The sequence below is a fragment of the Corylus avellana genome, chromosome ca2 (assembly GCF_901000735.1).
Source record: "Corylus avellana chromosome ca2, CavTom2PMs-1.0".
NCBI lineage: Eukaryota > Viridiplantae > Streptophyta > Magnoliopsida > Fagales > Betulaceae > Corylus > Corylus avellana.
Genome location: NC_081542.1, coordinates 26,037,492 through 26,054,110, shown reverse-complemented (window position 1 = coordinate 26,054,110; position 16,619 = coordinate 26,037,492). Strand labels below are relative to the sequence as shown.

At 37.1% G+C, this 16,619-nt stretch overlaps 1 protein-coding gene across 1 annotated transcript; it reads right to left on the bottom strand.

Moving 5' to 3' along the window:
- Positions 1–1,916: 1,916 nt before the first annotated feature.
- LOC132170272 (cullin-4) lies at positions 1,917–16,292 on the bottom strand. Its single transcript, XM_059581188.1, has 17 exons — positions 15,842–16,292; positions 11,214–11,329; positions 10,756–11,102; positions 8,497–8,677; positions 8,185–8,307; positions 7,764–8,051; positions 5,536–5,661; positions 5,287–5,388; positions 5,143–5,196; positions 4,179–4,285; positions 4,026–4,086; positions 3,797–3,928; positions 3,536–3,673; positions 3,347–3,427; positions 3,014–3,094; positions 2,812–2,892; positions 1,917–2,493 (listed from the first exon to the last, which is right to left on the bottom strand). The coding sequence occupies exons 1-17, from the start codon at positions 16,170–16,172 to the stop codon at positions 2,380–2,382; spliced, it is 2,463 nt and encodes an 820-aa protein (XP_059437171.1). The 5' UTR covers positions 16,173–16,292; the 3' UTR covers positions 1,917–2,379.
- Between the last annotated feature and the right edge of the window lie 327 nt (positions 16,293–16,619).

The following is a 16,619-nucleotide window of genomic DNA, read 5'->3' as shown; positions in this document are numbered from 1 at the left end:
CTTATATGGGTTTGATTTTTTTTTTTTTTAGGCTCGGTATAATGGCAATTACCTCACATCCATAATGCAGGTTATGAGAAAAAATGGTGTGTTTTAGGTGAGAGTGGTCAAAGTCTTGAAAGAAAACCGGGAGTTTTGATTGTGAAATATTAATTGAAGGAAGAAATGTGAGGCCAAGATGTTGGACGTGGAGAGACAAGTAGACTTTGTGTTCTTGAAAGATTGAAGTTTAAAATGGGTTTTACTTGGGAAACATTCTTGAGCTTGGTGTTCACAGAGAAATATTGGTTATTGCTTTAGTACACAATTTGGTCTTCCTCTTTATTTTGAAGATTCCATTGATTTTGAAACTACCAATCTCTCATACACTCTCTTACCCGGTGTGCCCCTGTGTGGGATATTACTGTTCTGAGAAGGCATTAACATTTCAGGATGCATTTGTGGCACATGAATCATCTTGTTTTTGAATGTATTGCTGCTGTGTTCCATGGTATAATAGGTTTCATCATGTGCCTGTTTCTGTACTGCTTTGGTGGACAATTGGCGGAGGCTTTATCATTTATGTGTGCTATTTGTTTGCTTAACAGATTAAGTTCTTTGTTTTCTAGCATTCACTGAGTGGAGTGATCAAGGTTTTTCTAGCAAATAACAAGGTAAATTCTTAGACCAGCTCTTAATGGTGTTTCCAGGAATTAAGAGCTCCAGTCATTGATCAAAACCACTTAAAATTCATTTGGCAAAAGTTTAATGTTCTTCTTTTCTGGAAGCAACCCACTATTTTTAGTGATCTTCTTACCCATATCCCTTCACTAAAATACTTTAAAAGGCTGAGACGCATTTCAATTTGGGGTTAAGTACAAAGCCTGATTGCTGTCAAACTGCAACACAATCTGCCTGCATTGACTTTCGGTTGCAAGTTCTGAGGGAAATTAAATGCCATGTTTTCCTTGGAAAAACATTTCCCCACCTGTTATGTGTATTTTGCATGCATTTCTATCAAGGTATTTCCTTGTTGATGATGATTGGAATGCATGCTGGGGAAATTGAAATGTTGACTTCCACTTGAAGGTGTTGGGGGGTAGGATCATCTTCCCAAGCGCTTGCCATATGTAGGTTTTGTGGAAGGGCATTAAGGAAGAATTACTTCACTTGCAGCAGCTTCAGAAAGCTGTAATCGAAATAAATGATTGTGTTGTGGCCACTGGGACCTTATGTGAATGAAAAGAAATGATTTAAAATTGTGATACCATCTGAATATATTGGAAATCATTTTCTTTTCTTTCTTTTTTTCTCTCTTGGAAATCAAGTTAAGCTATGCAATTTCCATTTTATAAAGTTTATGCTCCCCTCAAATCTACCTTTTAATCTTTTCTTTCTTGGTAATTGACAAATGCATCCGATGGATTTGAACTCGATAGATTGTATATTTTTGGGGAACCACCTCATATTTGAGGATTGAAGTGCCATTAGACTAGAATAGGATTGAACTCTCTCTCTCTCTCTCTCTCTCTCTCTCTCGTTTTCTAAGTTGGGTTCTCTGTATTTCAGCAACCAAAATTTAAGTAGATTTGCACGAGTACGCTTTGGGGGTTGGGATTTGTAAATGAAGAAGGTGATGATGGGTTGGTGCTTTGCCATTTGTAAATGACGAAGATGAAGAAGAAGAAGAAGAAGAAACGCAATTTATGATTTCGGTGAAGTAGGTGCTTTGCAATTTCGTCTAGGTTTTGTCATAAAGTGCAAAAGCAATTTTAAATAATTATTTTCATAAAATAAAGAAGAAAGATAAACAGGTGAAACAATATTTAGAAAAAATGCAAGTTCTGGTTAACCATTTTGCATTAAAAAAAAAATGGACTAAGCAATTGGGAATGCTCTAATAAAGCGGCCATTTAACCAAACGATGAAAGCCAACGGGAAAACAAAACATGGCATTCCATTAAACTTGTCTTATGAAGATAGCATTATGGTAAATGTTGTCTAAATATAAACGAGTATATAATACAACAGTCAGTATTTCGAGTACTTTCCCTGTTAATAAACAGAGCACCCTACACACTCCCACTTGCCTCAAACAGGGATTTTACTTTTTCATTTTTCTTTTTTCTTTTTCTTTTTTTTGTCTTTTTTTTTTTTTTTCACTGACCCTTTTGCCAGAAAGTGTTCGATTATCATCAAGCATATCAAGTCTTGTAAAGAAAGAGAAGTTTCAGAACAGCGATTAAATATGCTTTACAATTTCTCAGTATTGACCGCAACAAAAATGAAAACTACGAATTACTGTACATGAATCTGACAAGAGATTAACATCCTGCCTTTCTCTGCAGACGACAGAAGTCTCCCATGTCATTTACAAAGGGAGAGTAAAAAAGAGATTGATCACGCCAAGTAATTGTATATCTGCGGGTTGTTTTTGTCACGCTCCAGATACTCCCTGTCAATCAGGCTTTCAATCCTTTTCTTCAAATCAGCTGGCTTTATTGGAAACTTGAGCTGTTCACAGGAAAAAAAAAAAAAAAAAAAAACTAAATTTCTGTACCATGCCAATAATATATTCCAATTCATCTTACATTTAAATTAGTCAGCCTGTCCAGTTTATGCCTCTCAGGCCACCAAATCACTTTGTGTTTAATCCCAGTTTAGAAGAGCACTTCCATATTTCCATGAAATCAATGATTTGGTGAAATCAGCCTTGCCATTGGTATTTGATTTACAGTATGGAGATGGCAAAATTTTAAGAGAAAGATGATTAAAACACTTACCTCTAATTAGTAAAATTATCTTTACTAATGAAAAAGGGAAAACATATACCTGTTGGAAGAGTTCGGTTATCAGAAGCGTGTGACTCAGTACTTTTCTAGTCTTCATTATTCGAACGATGGCAGCATCAACCTACAATGCATCAAGCAAGTAATGCAAAAATTACATTCGGATAGTTTGGAGTTTCAATTGGGACTTGGGGATAATATTAGCATGTGCATATATTGATATAGGAATGTAACATGGTTTTAACCTGATATTGACGGTCCTGAAATACTCTTTCGGTGGTGCTTGTATTCTCCTCCACTGTTTCCTTCATTTGGATTGCATTTACCTGCTCGCATAAATGCAGCGTTAGCTTCCAATCTCCATCATATGAGTGGCAATCAAAATTCAAAAGTCCAGCAGTTTTTCCAACCAAAGTTTACAACAGTGTCTTTGAGTTCACAAATTCACTTTTGACAGTTGTCAGGCTTATGCAAGTTGGGATTATAATCACCACTCTTGTTACTTAACATACAAATAGGCTTATGCAAGTTGGGATCAAAATCACCACTCTTGTTACTTAACATACAAATAGATATACCTTTATACGGTAAAGAGGAGCCGTAAATATGTCATTGAACATAAATGAATCATCATCCTCCACATCTCTACCCTTAGGCAACTGTGGCACATATATAAATGGGAAAATAGAAATAGTCAAAATAAATAAATAAACAATCCAAAAATTTCCAATTTTACAAGTGTATATTATTTAAACTTGACTACCTACCTTTTGTAGGACTCGAACTTTCCCACATGCAAGGGACTGCAGAGTCCTCCTCAGTTCCTTATCCTCAATCCCGGTTGAGTCCTTAATATCTTGAAAACTTAGCTTCTCCGCATCATTAAAGAGCATTAACACAACAGTCTGGTGTAGAAGACACACAACATGACCAAAATACAATAAGATATCCACTTGGGTAGGCAAAATCAACCAAAACAAAAGAAAAATAAAGAATATTGAAACAACAATGGCCTAAAAGAGACCAACCTGAAATAGTGAAACGGCCAGCTCCTTTTTACCTTTAGGAAATTCGGCTTTTAACACACAGTGACCTAGTGAATTTTGCCACATTAAGCGCCTTCCACTGTACTTGCTCAAGTAGAACTCCTTGAAAATGTCCTATTGCACCAAGCAAAAGAAAAGACTGAGACAACCGTCAAGAAGTACAATGACGTTGCCTACAATTGAATGCAGATATTCGGTGGTTTTCCCCAACCTGGTAGACATTCAATTCATGAGGCAGTCTGACATCCATGGGCGGATATGTTGGCCAGTACCTGCAGTTAGCAACACAAAAACCAACTAAGCTCCTTGGAAACATTCAGTGAATGAATATTTCGATTGGGTTTGTCAAGAAACTAAGACCTACCCTGTTGTTAAAACATGCACACTCAGCTCAATCCCTGATGGGAGTTTTGTCCTGGCCTGGGATGATTGTTTGAAGGATTCATTTATCTCTTTTGATAATTCAATGTCCTGACAACATTTCAACAAATATTGCAAAATATTTCATTAAGTGACCCATACAAGCTCATTATAAAAGCACATAAGGAGACTTTTTCTTAATGGATAAACAAAAAAAAGTCACTGACAAAGATTTTTAAGAAATAAAAGCTCATACGGTATCTTGCAGTCATAAGGATAATATAGAGAAAGTCAAATTGCCTACAGGAGCTCATATGATAAACTTCTTACTGTAGAAAGTCAACCCAACACTTCATCTCCCTCTCTGACTTCATTAATACATAAATCAGAAGAGGAGCATAAAGTAAAGCCCAAGTATACACGACATATATGAAGACAAATTATTATCAGTGCAGTACAGGATTCGATGTTAACTAGACTTGATCTTCATCCAGTTGTTAATAAGTCCTGCTTCTTCGAATTCAAAATAAGTTGATCCAGTACTGACGAGAATTCAAAATGTGAATCCATGCTTATTTATATCATTGCCTCTAGTGGAATCATGCAATTTCTTTGTCTAAATTATTCTTGCATAGCTAAAGAGAGTTGCAAATTAACACAACTGCTCCCATTCCAAAATCCCTAAGAGTTGGACTCAGACAGCGGTGCTAACACTTAGGGGTATATTTGGTACACAGAATGGCTATTCCATTAAAAAATGAATAGCTTTTATTAGGAAACGGAAGAAGGTTGAATAGAAAAGCACTGGCGGTCAGGACCAAAAGTGCCACCCATTGATGGAATCAACATGTCTAGGAGGCAATATCTAGAGCAAACTGCCTGAGGTCCATTAATGATAAATCTAGAGCAATAATGATAAATCAAAAATTTCAAACTAAAAATTTGTAAGTATCCAAAAATACGCATACTTTGAACATTCCCTCAAGTTTGTTTGTAAATTGGCTGCCACACTCTGTCTTCAGCTGCATTAGCAATAAAAAAATTGTTAGCCTTATGAATTCATGAAAAACATTCAGCAAATATATTTACATCTTAAATTATCTATCCTTAACCTTAGAGATCATCGACTTCTCCGCATCAATAGAAGCACTCTTTCCCAAAAGCAACCTTTTCGCAAGATCCTTCTTGTAGAATGCTTCAAACACATCCTTGCCCTTCATTAATAAGAATAAATATGAGACATGTTTCTCAGTATTATTTTGAAGACAAACATGACAAGAGAAGTAAATAGCACCAAAAAAACAAAGAAACACTAACAGCAAATAGAACTGTCAGTTAATCCATCCAAGAGCTGAACTAACCTGGATAAATCTGAATAAAACCAGAACTTTATCGAGTGTACCCTCCAATTCCTCCTCAGAAGTACCCTTATTCCCAGCACGAAGCTTCTCATCCAGAAACTTTGCAATCAGCTCAGCAGGCCGGTTCTATTTAAAGAAGTACAAACATTATACTCTTAAGTCAAATAATTGAAATACATAAAAATGATGACCAACTGATAACAAAACTTTAGTAAGATTGAGATAGATTTTAACCGGTTCCAGAATTTAAAATTCTTTCCCAGAACAACTCCCACCAAGAAAGAAACTTCCAGGGGATTTCAAGACTTATCAGCTTTGTCTAGGGTACTCCAAATAATGTAACAACTGAAGCAGTATTATTGATTCTGGCTGGGCAGAATGCTGTATAATTATTGAAGTCACATGAGGTAGTGTGTTTCAAATCTAGTGATCTTTCCTGAAATGGAAAATTAGTGATTGGATTATTCAAATTAGAGGTCTGGCGGTTTGCATCCTGGATACACACCAAAAAGTTGCTGATAACAATTTCTGATACAAAATCTATGTAATTTTCAGGATACAATTCGACTTGCTAGAAACTGCGTTTAAAAAAATTGGTATACATAACACTGGTCACAAATGCCTGCCATTTGGGATCCAGAGCAAAGTTAGTTATCTGGTTGGGAAATGGTAATCACCAAACTTTGGCTAATCTGGTTCCTATGTTTAAAACTCATAGATGCATCTCCAACCCAAACCTTTCTTTCTTTCTTTTTCCAATTGGTGCTTCAACTGCAAAATCTAGCAGTAACAGCGCTATAATATAAGCTAAATGGCTCTCTCTTGCTATTCCCCATCCAAAGATCAAGGAAAAGCTCATTGCTTGATACTTGAATACCTTTTTTCTGTTGGATATTAGACTTGAAGCTATTCCAAACAACTCTCACCTTCCACCCTTGGACAAATACATCATTTTCCAACTAGCTAGCCGACGCTCAATCTTTTCTACTACATCCCAAATAGACTTGGCCTTGTAAGAGGCCCCAACAAAAGACCAAGATACTGCAAAGAGGAAACCCCAAAACCCAAAATGACAGCCAACCCTTCTACATTATCCAGATTACCCACAGGCACCAATTCTAAGTTATGCCAAGTTAACCTTCAAACTGGAGACAGCTTCAAAACATAAGAATAAAGCGCACGCAGATAGTGAAGGTGATCAAGATTGGCCCCACAAAAAACCAAAGTACCATTTGCGAACAAAGTGTGACATACTAACCACACCATAGTGCTCGTACCCCACAGAGAAGCTTGAGAGAAGACCCCCCCCATCAACAGTTGGGGTAAGCATTTTACTAAAAGCCTCCATGACAATAACGAACAGGAAAGGAGATAAAGGATCTCCATGTCTCAACCCACGGATGGGAGCTACTGAAGAAACTGGATGGATTGCCATTCACTAAGACGGAGAAGCATACCGAAGAGATGCAATGTGCTATCCAAGAGTACCATTTCTCCCCAAATGCGCACATTCTCAACAAATACATTATTATCATTACTAGTGGAATTTTCTTATCTTTTTTTTCTTTTTAATTAGGTAACTTCACACACATACATGACTAGAACAGTGAAACCATGCTATCCTACCCACTGCAATCAGGTTGTTCTGGTTGGAAGTAATTTGATAGAAATAAGGCGAGAATAATAATGTCTTTCTTTAGCTTTGGATAAGAAAGGCTGTTAGTCAGTGTTGGCCCCAATAAAGCATGCCTTTGTAAGGTAGATCTGGATGCAGTCCTGCACTACAGCATTTTTGCATGGAGTGGACCCTCTCAAAAACCAAAGCTGCTCGCTAGCACTTAACAGCTCAGGAACTCTATCATTGCACCAAACTATCCCCTTCTTACACGGAATATTCTAAAATATGACAAATCTAATTCTCAAGTGAAGTTGATAGAGGAAGGGTTAATAGCATATAAAGAAAAATTTATTAATTTGAATCTAGTACAAGTCGAGTAATAAAAATCAATAATAAAATTATTCTTACCTACTTGAACTTAACTAGAAGTTAACGCTCACCAATTACTATATTCATACTTTCATGTTTGTATTTTGTTCTTCCTATTATTGTACTTCTCTACCTTGAAACTCCTTACATGAAACTTTGTCATGGATTATCCATTTGTTCAATTTATAAATGACATAGAAAACAAGGGGAACAAGAAAACAGATAAAACAAAATTTATTACCTGACGGAGATTGATGAGATGCTCAAATGCATCCTTAATGGTGTTGCAAAATCCATCATTCTTGGAAAAGCTTTCTTCCCATATTGTGTCAAGCGAAGCCTTAAATTCTAAAAGGGACGACACCATATCTTTGTCTTTCTCTTCATCCATAACAATGCCCTGCCCAGTTCTGCGAATGTATGAGCTAAGAGCTTGCCTTAGTGATTCAAGAGCACTCACCCTTGAAAACAGTGAATACATCCTCTGAAGGTCCTCAATACGGTTGCCATCCATTAGCATCATGAAGCCCTGGAAAAATCATAGAAAGCTAATGATCTAGAAATGATGAAAAACACTGCCATTTGTATAGTGAAGGCAAGAAATAAAGAGAAAGTAAGGATTAACTCAGAGAACAATGAGAAAATCGTGTCCTCTTTCACACCTTATCAAGAATGGCAGATATGTGGTGTTCAAGGAGTTTCTTTTCTGCAGTTGCAATTAGTGGCTTTCTTGTACTTGCGTCCAGGTAGAGTAAACATCTTTCATGTTCCTCGTGCAACCTTGTCTGCAACAATGGGTTAACCACAAACCCCCAAAAGGTGAACAGAAATCACATTATGTAGAATCAGTTGATAAGCTAGATAAAATTGTATTTATACAATTAAGTAACTAATAAGTAAAGTACGATAGCAAGGAAAATACAGAAGAATATAATAACTTATAGTTTGAAGAGAGGAGGGGGAAAAAAATGCACCTCCACATGCTTCAAATAATCTGGAACGTCTGATTGCTGCATGTATTTCATTCCTTCAGCAGCATAAAACTCAGATGTGCACTCAAGGAATGGCTTCTCAAAGCTTTCTGAGTAAATTCCTAGAGCAGTAAACATCTTCAAAAGATGGTTAAGAAGAGTTCTATCAACTGCTTCACCTAATCTGAAATATCAAACAGAACAAAGCAAATTACAACTTGAAATACCAAGTTTCTTAATATGATAACGGATGATCCAACCATCAACCACATATAAAGAAGAATTAAAATTCTTTGATCATGTAGATGATAATTACAGGCAACAGCTGAAAAGAACATGCTAGAAATCGGCTAGCATAAAAGCATAATCTTGAAATTGAATTCATCAATCAGAATGTTAATGGGTTGGATTCTTCCCAAGATGATTAAACAAATCAAATGATGCCAAAGAAAAAAAAAATTAAGTGCCAGACCCTCGCCAAGCAGAATGGCAACACAGTTTGGAATGGTTCTATATACAAATGTAAGTTCCTGACTCTGGAACAAGTTTTATAATTAACATTACATAAGGAATTAAGGATCTTGGTACCAAAATCAAGATTTTAACCTAGTAGGGAATTATAAAAATCAGATGCAACTACCATGTCTAAATTTTGTGAACTAATTCATTTCACTACAGGCTTAAACATTTTCTTGATAACGCATCCCCACATGCATCAAGTTTATTCCACTAACTCAGGTGTGATTAATGCACCATCAGAAAACCTCAAACACACAAAAAGAAAGCTAACAAATACATGAGTACACACACACACGTATGGTTTTCTATTTGTATTTTAATAAGGGAAGTAGAAACATATAAGAGAAAGGACAAGACTGTTAATTACAAGAATTAAAAGAGTATATATCCTTGCAACTAACATACTTTTTGTGACCCATTCCACTAGAGATATTAATAAGTAGTGCACTATGTACTTCTTTCCTAATAGTCCTCTTGGACCCCAACACCCCCAAAAAGCCAAAAATAGGTGAAAAGGAAAAGCATATTATAGGGGCAGAAATCTCTTAAACCTAATGAGAAACTTTATTTGATGCAAAGCGAAATAGAATACACTACTTCAACTATCATATGGAATTCTTTTCTTCTTTGGGAGGGGAGGAGGAAAGCGGCCTGTTTTTTACAAACTTCCAAGGAACAGGATTGTCAACAATAATTTATAGCCAGTGTCCAGACAATTTCAAGGATAACATCCTATAGCGAGTCTCAAGGACTATGTGAAAATTGTGTCAAAATCCACAAGATTGCAGCAGCAACATCATCACCACTTAAAAAATATGACCGTAGCTAGTTCATTAATCACTTACAGAACAAGAGAAAACTAAAGGGCCAGAAAGGCCTGAAACAGGAGGCTAGCACCTATTACCAAAGATATAAACTTCCCTGGAATCTCCACACAAGAACACCAAAAAGACACGACAGAACTGAAAACCACGTCAAGAACCAAGGAAAAGAGAATATTTAAAACTTTTGGAGATGTATGATGAATTGCATTTCTGCATAAATTAGAATCCCTGCAATCCCATGATTAACTTGAAGTAGAAGAATGCATATTTACCTTTCCCTCTCAATCATTCTTAAAAGGCCAGTGACAGTTTTGTGCTCAACTTCTGGAGACAATGAAAGATGTTTGCGGAAAAGCTGCAATCCCATGTCCCACAGTGATCGTACGCTAGGTGTTTGCTTCACATATGTTCTATCTAGATACAAGGCTATACCACGAATCAACAACATTTGATCACAAAGCCAGTGTCTTTTTGGTGTTTTTTACAAACTTCCAAGGAACAGGATTGTCAACAATAATTTATAGCCAGTGTCCAGACAATTTCAAGGATAACATCCTATAGCGAGTCTCAAGGACTATGTGAAAATTGTGTCAAAATCCACAAGATTGCAGCAGCAACATCATCACCACTTAAAAAATATGACCGTAGCTAGTTCATTAATCACTTACAGAACAAGAGAAAACTAAAGGGCCAGAAAGGCCTGAAACAGGAGGCTAGCACCTATTACCAAAGATATAAACTTCCCTGGAATCTCCACACAAGAACACCAAAAAGACACGACAGAACTGAAAACCACGTCAAGAACCAAGGAAAAGAGAATATTTAAAACTTTTGGAGATGTATGATGAATTGCATTTCTGCATAAATTAGAATCCCTGCAATCCCATGATTAACTTGAAGTAGAAGAATGCATATTTACCTTTCCCTCTCAATCATTCTTAAAAGGCCAGTGACAGTTTTGTGCTCAACTTCTGGAGACAATGAAAGATGTTTGCGGAAAAGCTGCAATCCCATGTCCCACAGTGATCGTACGCTAGGTGTTTGCTTCACATATGTTCTATCTAGATACAAGGCTATACCACGAATCAACAACATTTGATCACAAAGATCCTGCCAGCATCTCTCGACGAGTGATAAAAAAACCACCAAATCTGGGCTTTGGCCAACCAAGGATTGCAGCGCTGCATATATGTGTGCTTCACACTCCTTTTCAATCCGTTGATAAAGATTTCCCCCCAATTTGTGCAGACAAAGATCATTAACAGCCTAAGGACAACATTATGCATTGGCTCAGAAATCATTATTGATTAGAAATTTTACATTGGAAAAGGTCACTGAACTTCAAACAAAGAGATAGAAAAATGTATCAGGCTCTACCTGATAAAGTATTTCTGAGTCAATAGGATCTGGCTGCTTTAAAAAGATAGCAGATATAGCCGACTTCAGCTTTGCCCATGTATCCTCTTCAAAATTTGCAGGCAGTGTTGGTTTAGCTACAGAGAAACAAAAAGGGAAATGGAAAAATAAAACACATTAGTCCCTTTCTCCAAAAAATAGCAGAAGCTATAAAGATTTTTGGATTCCAAGCTTCATCACTGCTAGTTTTTTTTTCTACTTCAACAGAACTTTTGTTGGTCTCTCACAATTTACTATCACAATATTAAACTTACGAACTAGAGAATCTCGCTAGAAGCCATGCATATCAATATATCTCCATCTATCCGTTGCATGATAGTAATCAAACAGAGTATAAGTCCAAACAAGTGTGCAGTAAGAATAGACGAGAATTTCTTATTTGAAAAATAACAACAATAGGATAAATATTCATTAAACCTAGGCAAAACAATTCTCAAGGGCCATCAAAAGGAGGAATGTAAGTTTGGTTGGCACAAGTCATATGAAAAATAAAGCATATTATCAGATGCTTATGAGTCATTTCACTCTATTGGTTTACTTTTGGAACCCTTGATATGGATTGACAATATGAATTTTTTTTATTTTTGATAAGTAACCAAAATTTTATAAAAAAGAAAATGGCACAACCCAAGTACACAAGAAACATAAAGAGAGACACCTAAACAGAAAAGAAGAAAAAAAACAAGAAAATCCTGAAAGCTAGAAGAATGAAGACAAACAATAGATGTTGTCCACTAATCAGGGGTTTTGAAGAAAAAGGCCTTGAGCTCCTCCATCGATCTCACGCAATCCTCAAAACAACAAACACATCTCTCTCCATAAACACCACATTAAACAAGATGGGATCATTTCTACGCTATAGCACTTTGAGAAGAACCACATTGCAGTTTCCAACAAAGTGAAGAGAACCACTACTCATAGAGGCAAGACCCACTTTAACCTATAAAGGTTGAAAATTGAACTCCATAAGGCATGAACAATCACACAATGGAGAAGAATGTGATCTACAAATTCCCCAGTCTTCTTGCACATCAACATCAATTTACCACTATGAGATGTTGTTTCCTTAAATTATCTCTCGACTCCTTTTTTAGTCTTTTATACTCCTCCAAGACGCATCCAGGAGAAGTGGATAGCATGTCGTGGACTCCTTCTAGCAGCCACAATTTTACAGTGAAGAGATATTATGAAATGTTACAATCAGGTGAGCACAGCACATTCCCTTGGAAAAGTATTTGGAAGGCCAAGGACCCTCCTCGTGTTGCTTTATTCTTATGGGCAGTAGCACAGAGTAGAATGCTCACAGTGGATAATCTTAGAATGAGGGGTTTCACTCTAGCTAATCGGTGTTGTCTGTGTAAAAAAAATGAGTAAACTATTAATCACCTTCTCATCCACTACGAGCATACTTCGGATCTCTGGCACTTGATTTTTAACATTTTCGGAGTCTTGTGGGTAATGCCTAGTAACATCCTAGAGCTTCCTCATTGCTGGATAGTTCAAGGGAGGGGACATCCCAAAGAGGCAATCTGGAAAGTTATTCATCTCTCTTAATGTGGAGCATTTGGAGAGAAAGGAACCCGCACCTCTTTGAGGATAGTGAGACCAACGTGCTCTTTCTAAAATCTTCCTTTTTGAGATCTCTTTTATTCGGTTATTGTAAATGTTCCTAACTTTGTCTCAGCAAATCTGGTAGATTTGATTTTGCTTTTTACATTGTAGCAGCTTTTCAGGTTACGGCCCTCTTGTATAGTCTTCGTGTGCGAGGGCTTTGCCCTTTTTCTCTCAATAGTATCATAATTATTCATAAAAAATAAAAGAAAAGAAAAGAAAAGAAAAATTAAAAATAAAAAATAAAAAATTATCCATGGTGAGGATCTTCCCTAAAGCTTCTGACCAAGCAAAGAACACAACTCTTGAGGAACCTTGCTCCGCCAAATACTTCTCCAAGGGCAAGAGTCACTCTCATAGGAAGTACGGACATTATAAAAAGATTTGGCCCAACATAAGATTTCGCCACCCAACATATGAAAAAACATGGTGAAGAAAACCACCTCATAGTCTTGCGCCGCTCTAATAAAATCAATATTCCATTGAAGAGGGTCACTAGTGAGCTGTAAACGTTCTGCCACGGCAGCATCTTTGGAACGGGCTAAACAAAATAACTCCGGAAGCACTACCTTAAGGGACTGCTCCCAATACTACACGTCATGCCAAAATGTAACCTTGGAGCCATCCCCTACTTCAAGTCCAATGTGCCTAGAGAACTCCACCCCAACCTTATCTAATAAATTTCCATAAACCAACCCCATGCGACCCATTAAGCTCACCAGAACACCATCCACCCCACAAGCTGCCATATTTTCAATCCACAAACACTCTCCACAAAGCCTCTCTCTCAAAACCATAGCACTATAACCATTTTTCCAATAGAGCTCAGTTAAAAAGAACTAAATTTCTCACCCCCAACCCTCCCTCAACAATCGAAGAACAAACTTTAGACCAATTCACCAATTGATATTTGATCTCCTCACCAATACCACCCACAAAAATCCTGCTGCAACTTCTTGATGAGGTAAGCAACACCAGCAAGGATGGGAAAAAGAGACAAGAAATAGGTAGGCACATTAAACAAGGTGCTCTTAATCAAAGTAATCCTACCACCCTTTGAGAATACAACATTTTCCAACCAGCCAAATGGCACTCTATCTTCTCAATAATACCACCCCAAATAGATCTGGCCTTAAAAGAAGCTCCCAATGGAAGACCTAGATACTTCATAGGCAAGGATGAAACCCTGCAACCCAAAATGCAATCCAACCCTTCTACATTGCTAACATTGCCAGTAGGGAGCAGTTCTGGATTTATTGAGAAGAAAGATTTTAATCCTCACACTACATGGATTTAAAATAACACCTTCGAGCTGTTATTTAAAATCCTTGAGTTTAGCTCTTTGAATTTGTCTACAGAGTGCAAGGAGAACTCACTCTGCATTACATGGAAGTCTTTCCTAGCAATGGCTTTAAATTTGGGGGCACATACCAAATTCACCACTATAGAACATGAACTTAGATTTTTTTTATATATAAGAATAAATTTAATTTAATTTTTTTTTATAAGTAAAATAACTATAATTAAATTATAAGGATTACTACACAATTTTGTGTCCAGATCTTATGCTCATGAGATACTTAGTGATTAATTCAGAGCATGTAAAACATCACACATCTATATGTTACACTTCCTCTTAAGAGGCTCCGAGTTTTAAGGAATGTACATGTTTCTACCTTTCTGAGAATCATTACGCTAAAAGAATTGCTACATTTTACCTCCCAATTATAAGACTCAATTCTTAGCTCAAGTTATTATCATTATATTTAGCTACAACAAGGCATCTCTATTAAGCTTTCCACAGGGTGTATCACAACATCAACAAATTAATATACAACAGATCTCATCAAATTGGAGGAGCTTCATTGGGATTAAAGCAAGAAGAGCCTAGAATCAACCCACAAAGTAGCTACAAGACATGGAGGGTAAGAAGCAGTTAAAATACAAAGGTTGTGTAACAACAACATAGTACCTGGACAGGCAAGAACATTGACACCATTTTCTTCAAGGGACTCTATCGAGAAATGCAGAGTGATGGGAAGGAAGAGGAGAAAAGAGAGTCAAATCCTTTTTTTGGTAGGGGGTATAATAGGAGTGAGAAGAGGAGGTGTGGAAAAAGACATCCCTACAGCTCCACCGTTCCCTATCCACCCAAAGGTAGGAAAATTGGAGGGAGAGTATAGGAAACCTCTTTTATTTTTTGGTAAGAATGGGGAAGTTGATGCCATGACCAGATTTGACATTATTCCCCTTAGAGTGGAACACTCCCCCATTCCTTCCCTATTCAAGCACAACAGGAGGTAAGAACACACTCCTCTCCATCCCTCCCGGCCTTCCCCTCACCCCTCTCCATCCCCTCTACCAAACATAGTGTAAATCAAACTAAGGAAAGCGTATAAACAGAAAATGAATATGATCAATCTACTATCATCGACATAATCCTTAAATTTGTTCACACACCAACCATTATGGAAATGGTGTCCCTAAAACCAATACCCACCTCGAATTACCATAAAACAACACCTTATTTTTCTCATTGGTTAATAAGCCAGCAGATTGCATTCAAAAATGCAATACCCGTCAAATTCAATCACCCAAGCATCCTAACCCTAGATGAATCGGAAGCCCTTAACTCTTCAGGAAAATGCAAAATGCAACCAAATATTTAAGAATAGAAACCCTATTCAGCTAAGTTGCACAACGGACATTGAACAGATTTCTCACAAGCACCAATATCAGCTCTATTCCATTAAAATAAGGTTCTGGGATCAGTACCCAGATCCAAAAACCAAAGTAATCTTAAATCCCACTCTAAAAATTGCACAAATATGAAATAAAATTCAAGAATCCCAGCTGAATTTCACCTAAAAACTAAAGCCAAACCCTACAATTCCAGCTAAAAGAAAGATCTTTACAGACACGAACCCTAGAATTATCCAATTACACACACAAGAGACGTATATAACGGCATTGAAAACCTTTGAGGAGCTTGATAACGAGCTTCTTAGCAGGCTGGGGTGGCTGGGCCTTCTTCCGGGACAAATTGGCGGCGACGGAGCGAGGGGGCGCAGAGGAGTCGTCGGGCTTGAGATCGTCGTCTAGGGCCATAGAGGAGGGATCGAAAACGACGACGTTGTTGCTGTGAGCGGTGTTGTCTTGGTGGTGGTGTAGGCCGTTTTTGGGGTCGAAAGCGAGGGCTTGGGACTTGGCCTTTTTCATAGGGGGGAAGTGAGGAGGGGGAGGAGAAGGAGGAGAGGTGGAGGCAGTGGTGGCGTCGCTGGTGGCTGAGCGTTTGGTGGGGAGAGACATGAAATGGAAATTATCAGGAGGGCATTGTAAGCGTAGAACGGTAGAAGAAAGGAAAAGAGGAAGCGAGGGTCGGAGAAGGGAACAGATATGTCTGCCGAAAGAGAGAGGGACAAGGAGAAGGCTCCTTTTCCTTCTTTTCTTTTCTTTTTCTTTTTTTTTTTTTTTTTCTTCTTTGTCCAACAAGTCTCTAAAATAAAATAAAATAAAAGGCAAAACCCTTAGCAACTTTTTTTTCATTTTTTTAAAGATAAAATTTCATTAATACAAGTAAACTAAATACTCCTTTTCCATTTGAAATAATTAAATAGTATTTATTTTATGGTCAAAATTTTAACCTAATGCATTTAACAGTAAATATGATGTTAATGTTGGCAAAAAATTATATTATATAACATTATATTTACCGTTAGATACACAAACTTTAAATATTAACCATAAAATTAATGC

Coding starts and splice junctions, on each gene's coding strand:
- LOC132170272 (XM_059581188.1), bottom strand. CDS start 16,172: ATGTCTCTCCCCACCAAACGCTCAGCCACCAGCGACGCCACCACTGCC. Junction 8,308..8,496: donor ATTATTTGAAGCATGTGGAG/GTGCATTTTTTT, acceptor CCATTGTTGCAG/ACAAGGTTGCACGAGGAACA. Junction 4,087..4,178: donor GTGCATGTTTTAACAACAGG/GTAGGTCTTAGT, acceptor TGCTAACTGCAG/GTACTGGCCAACATATCCGC.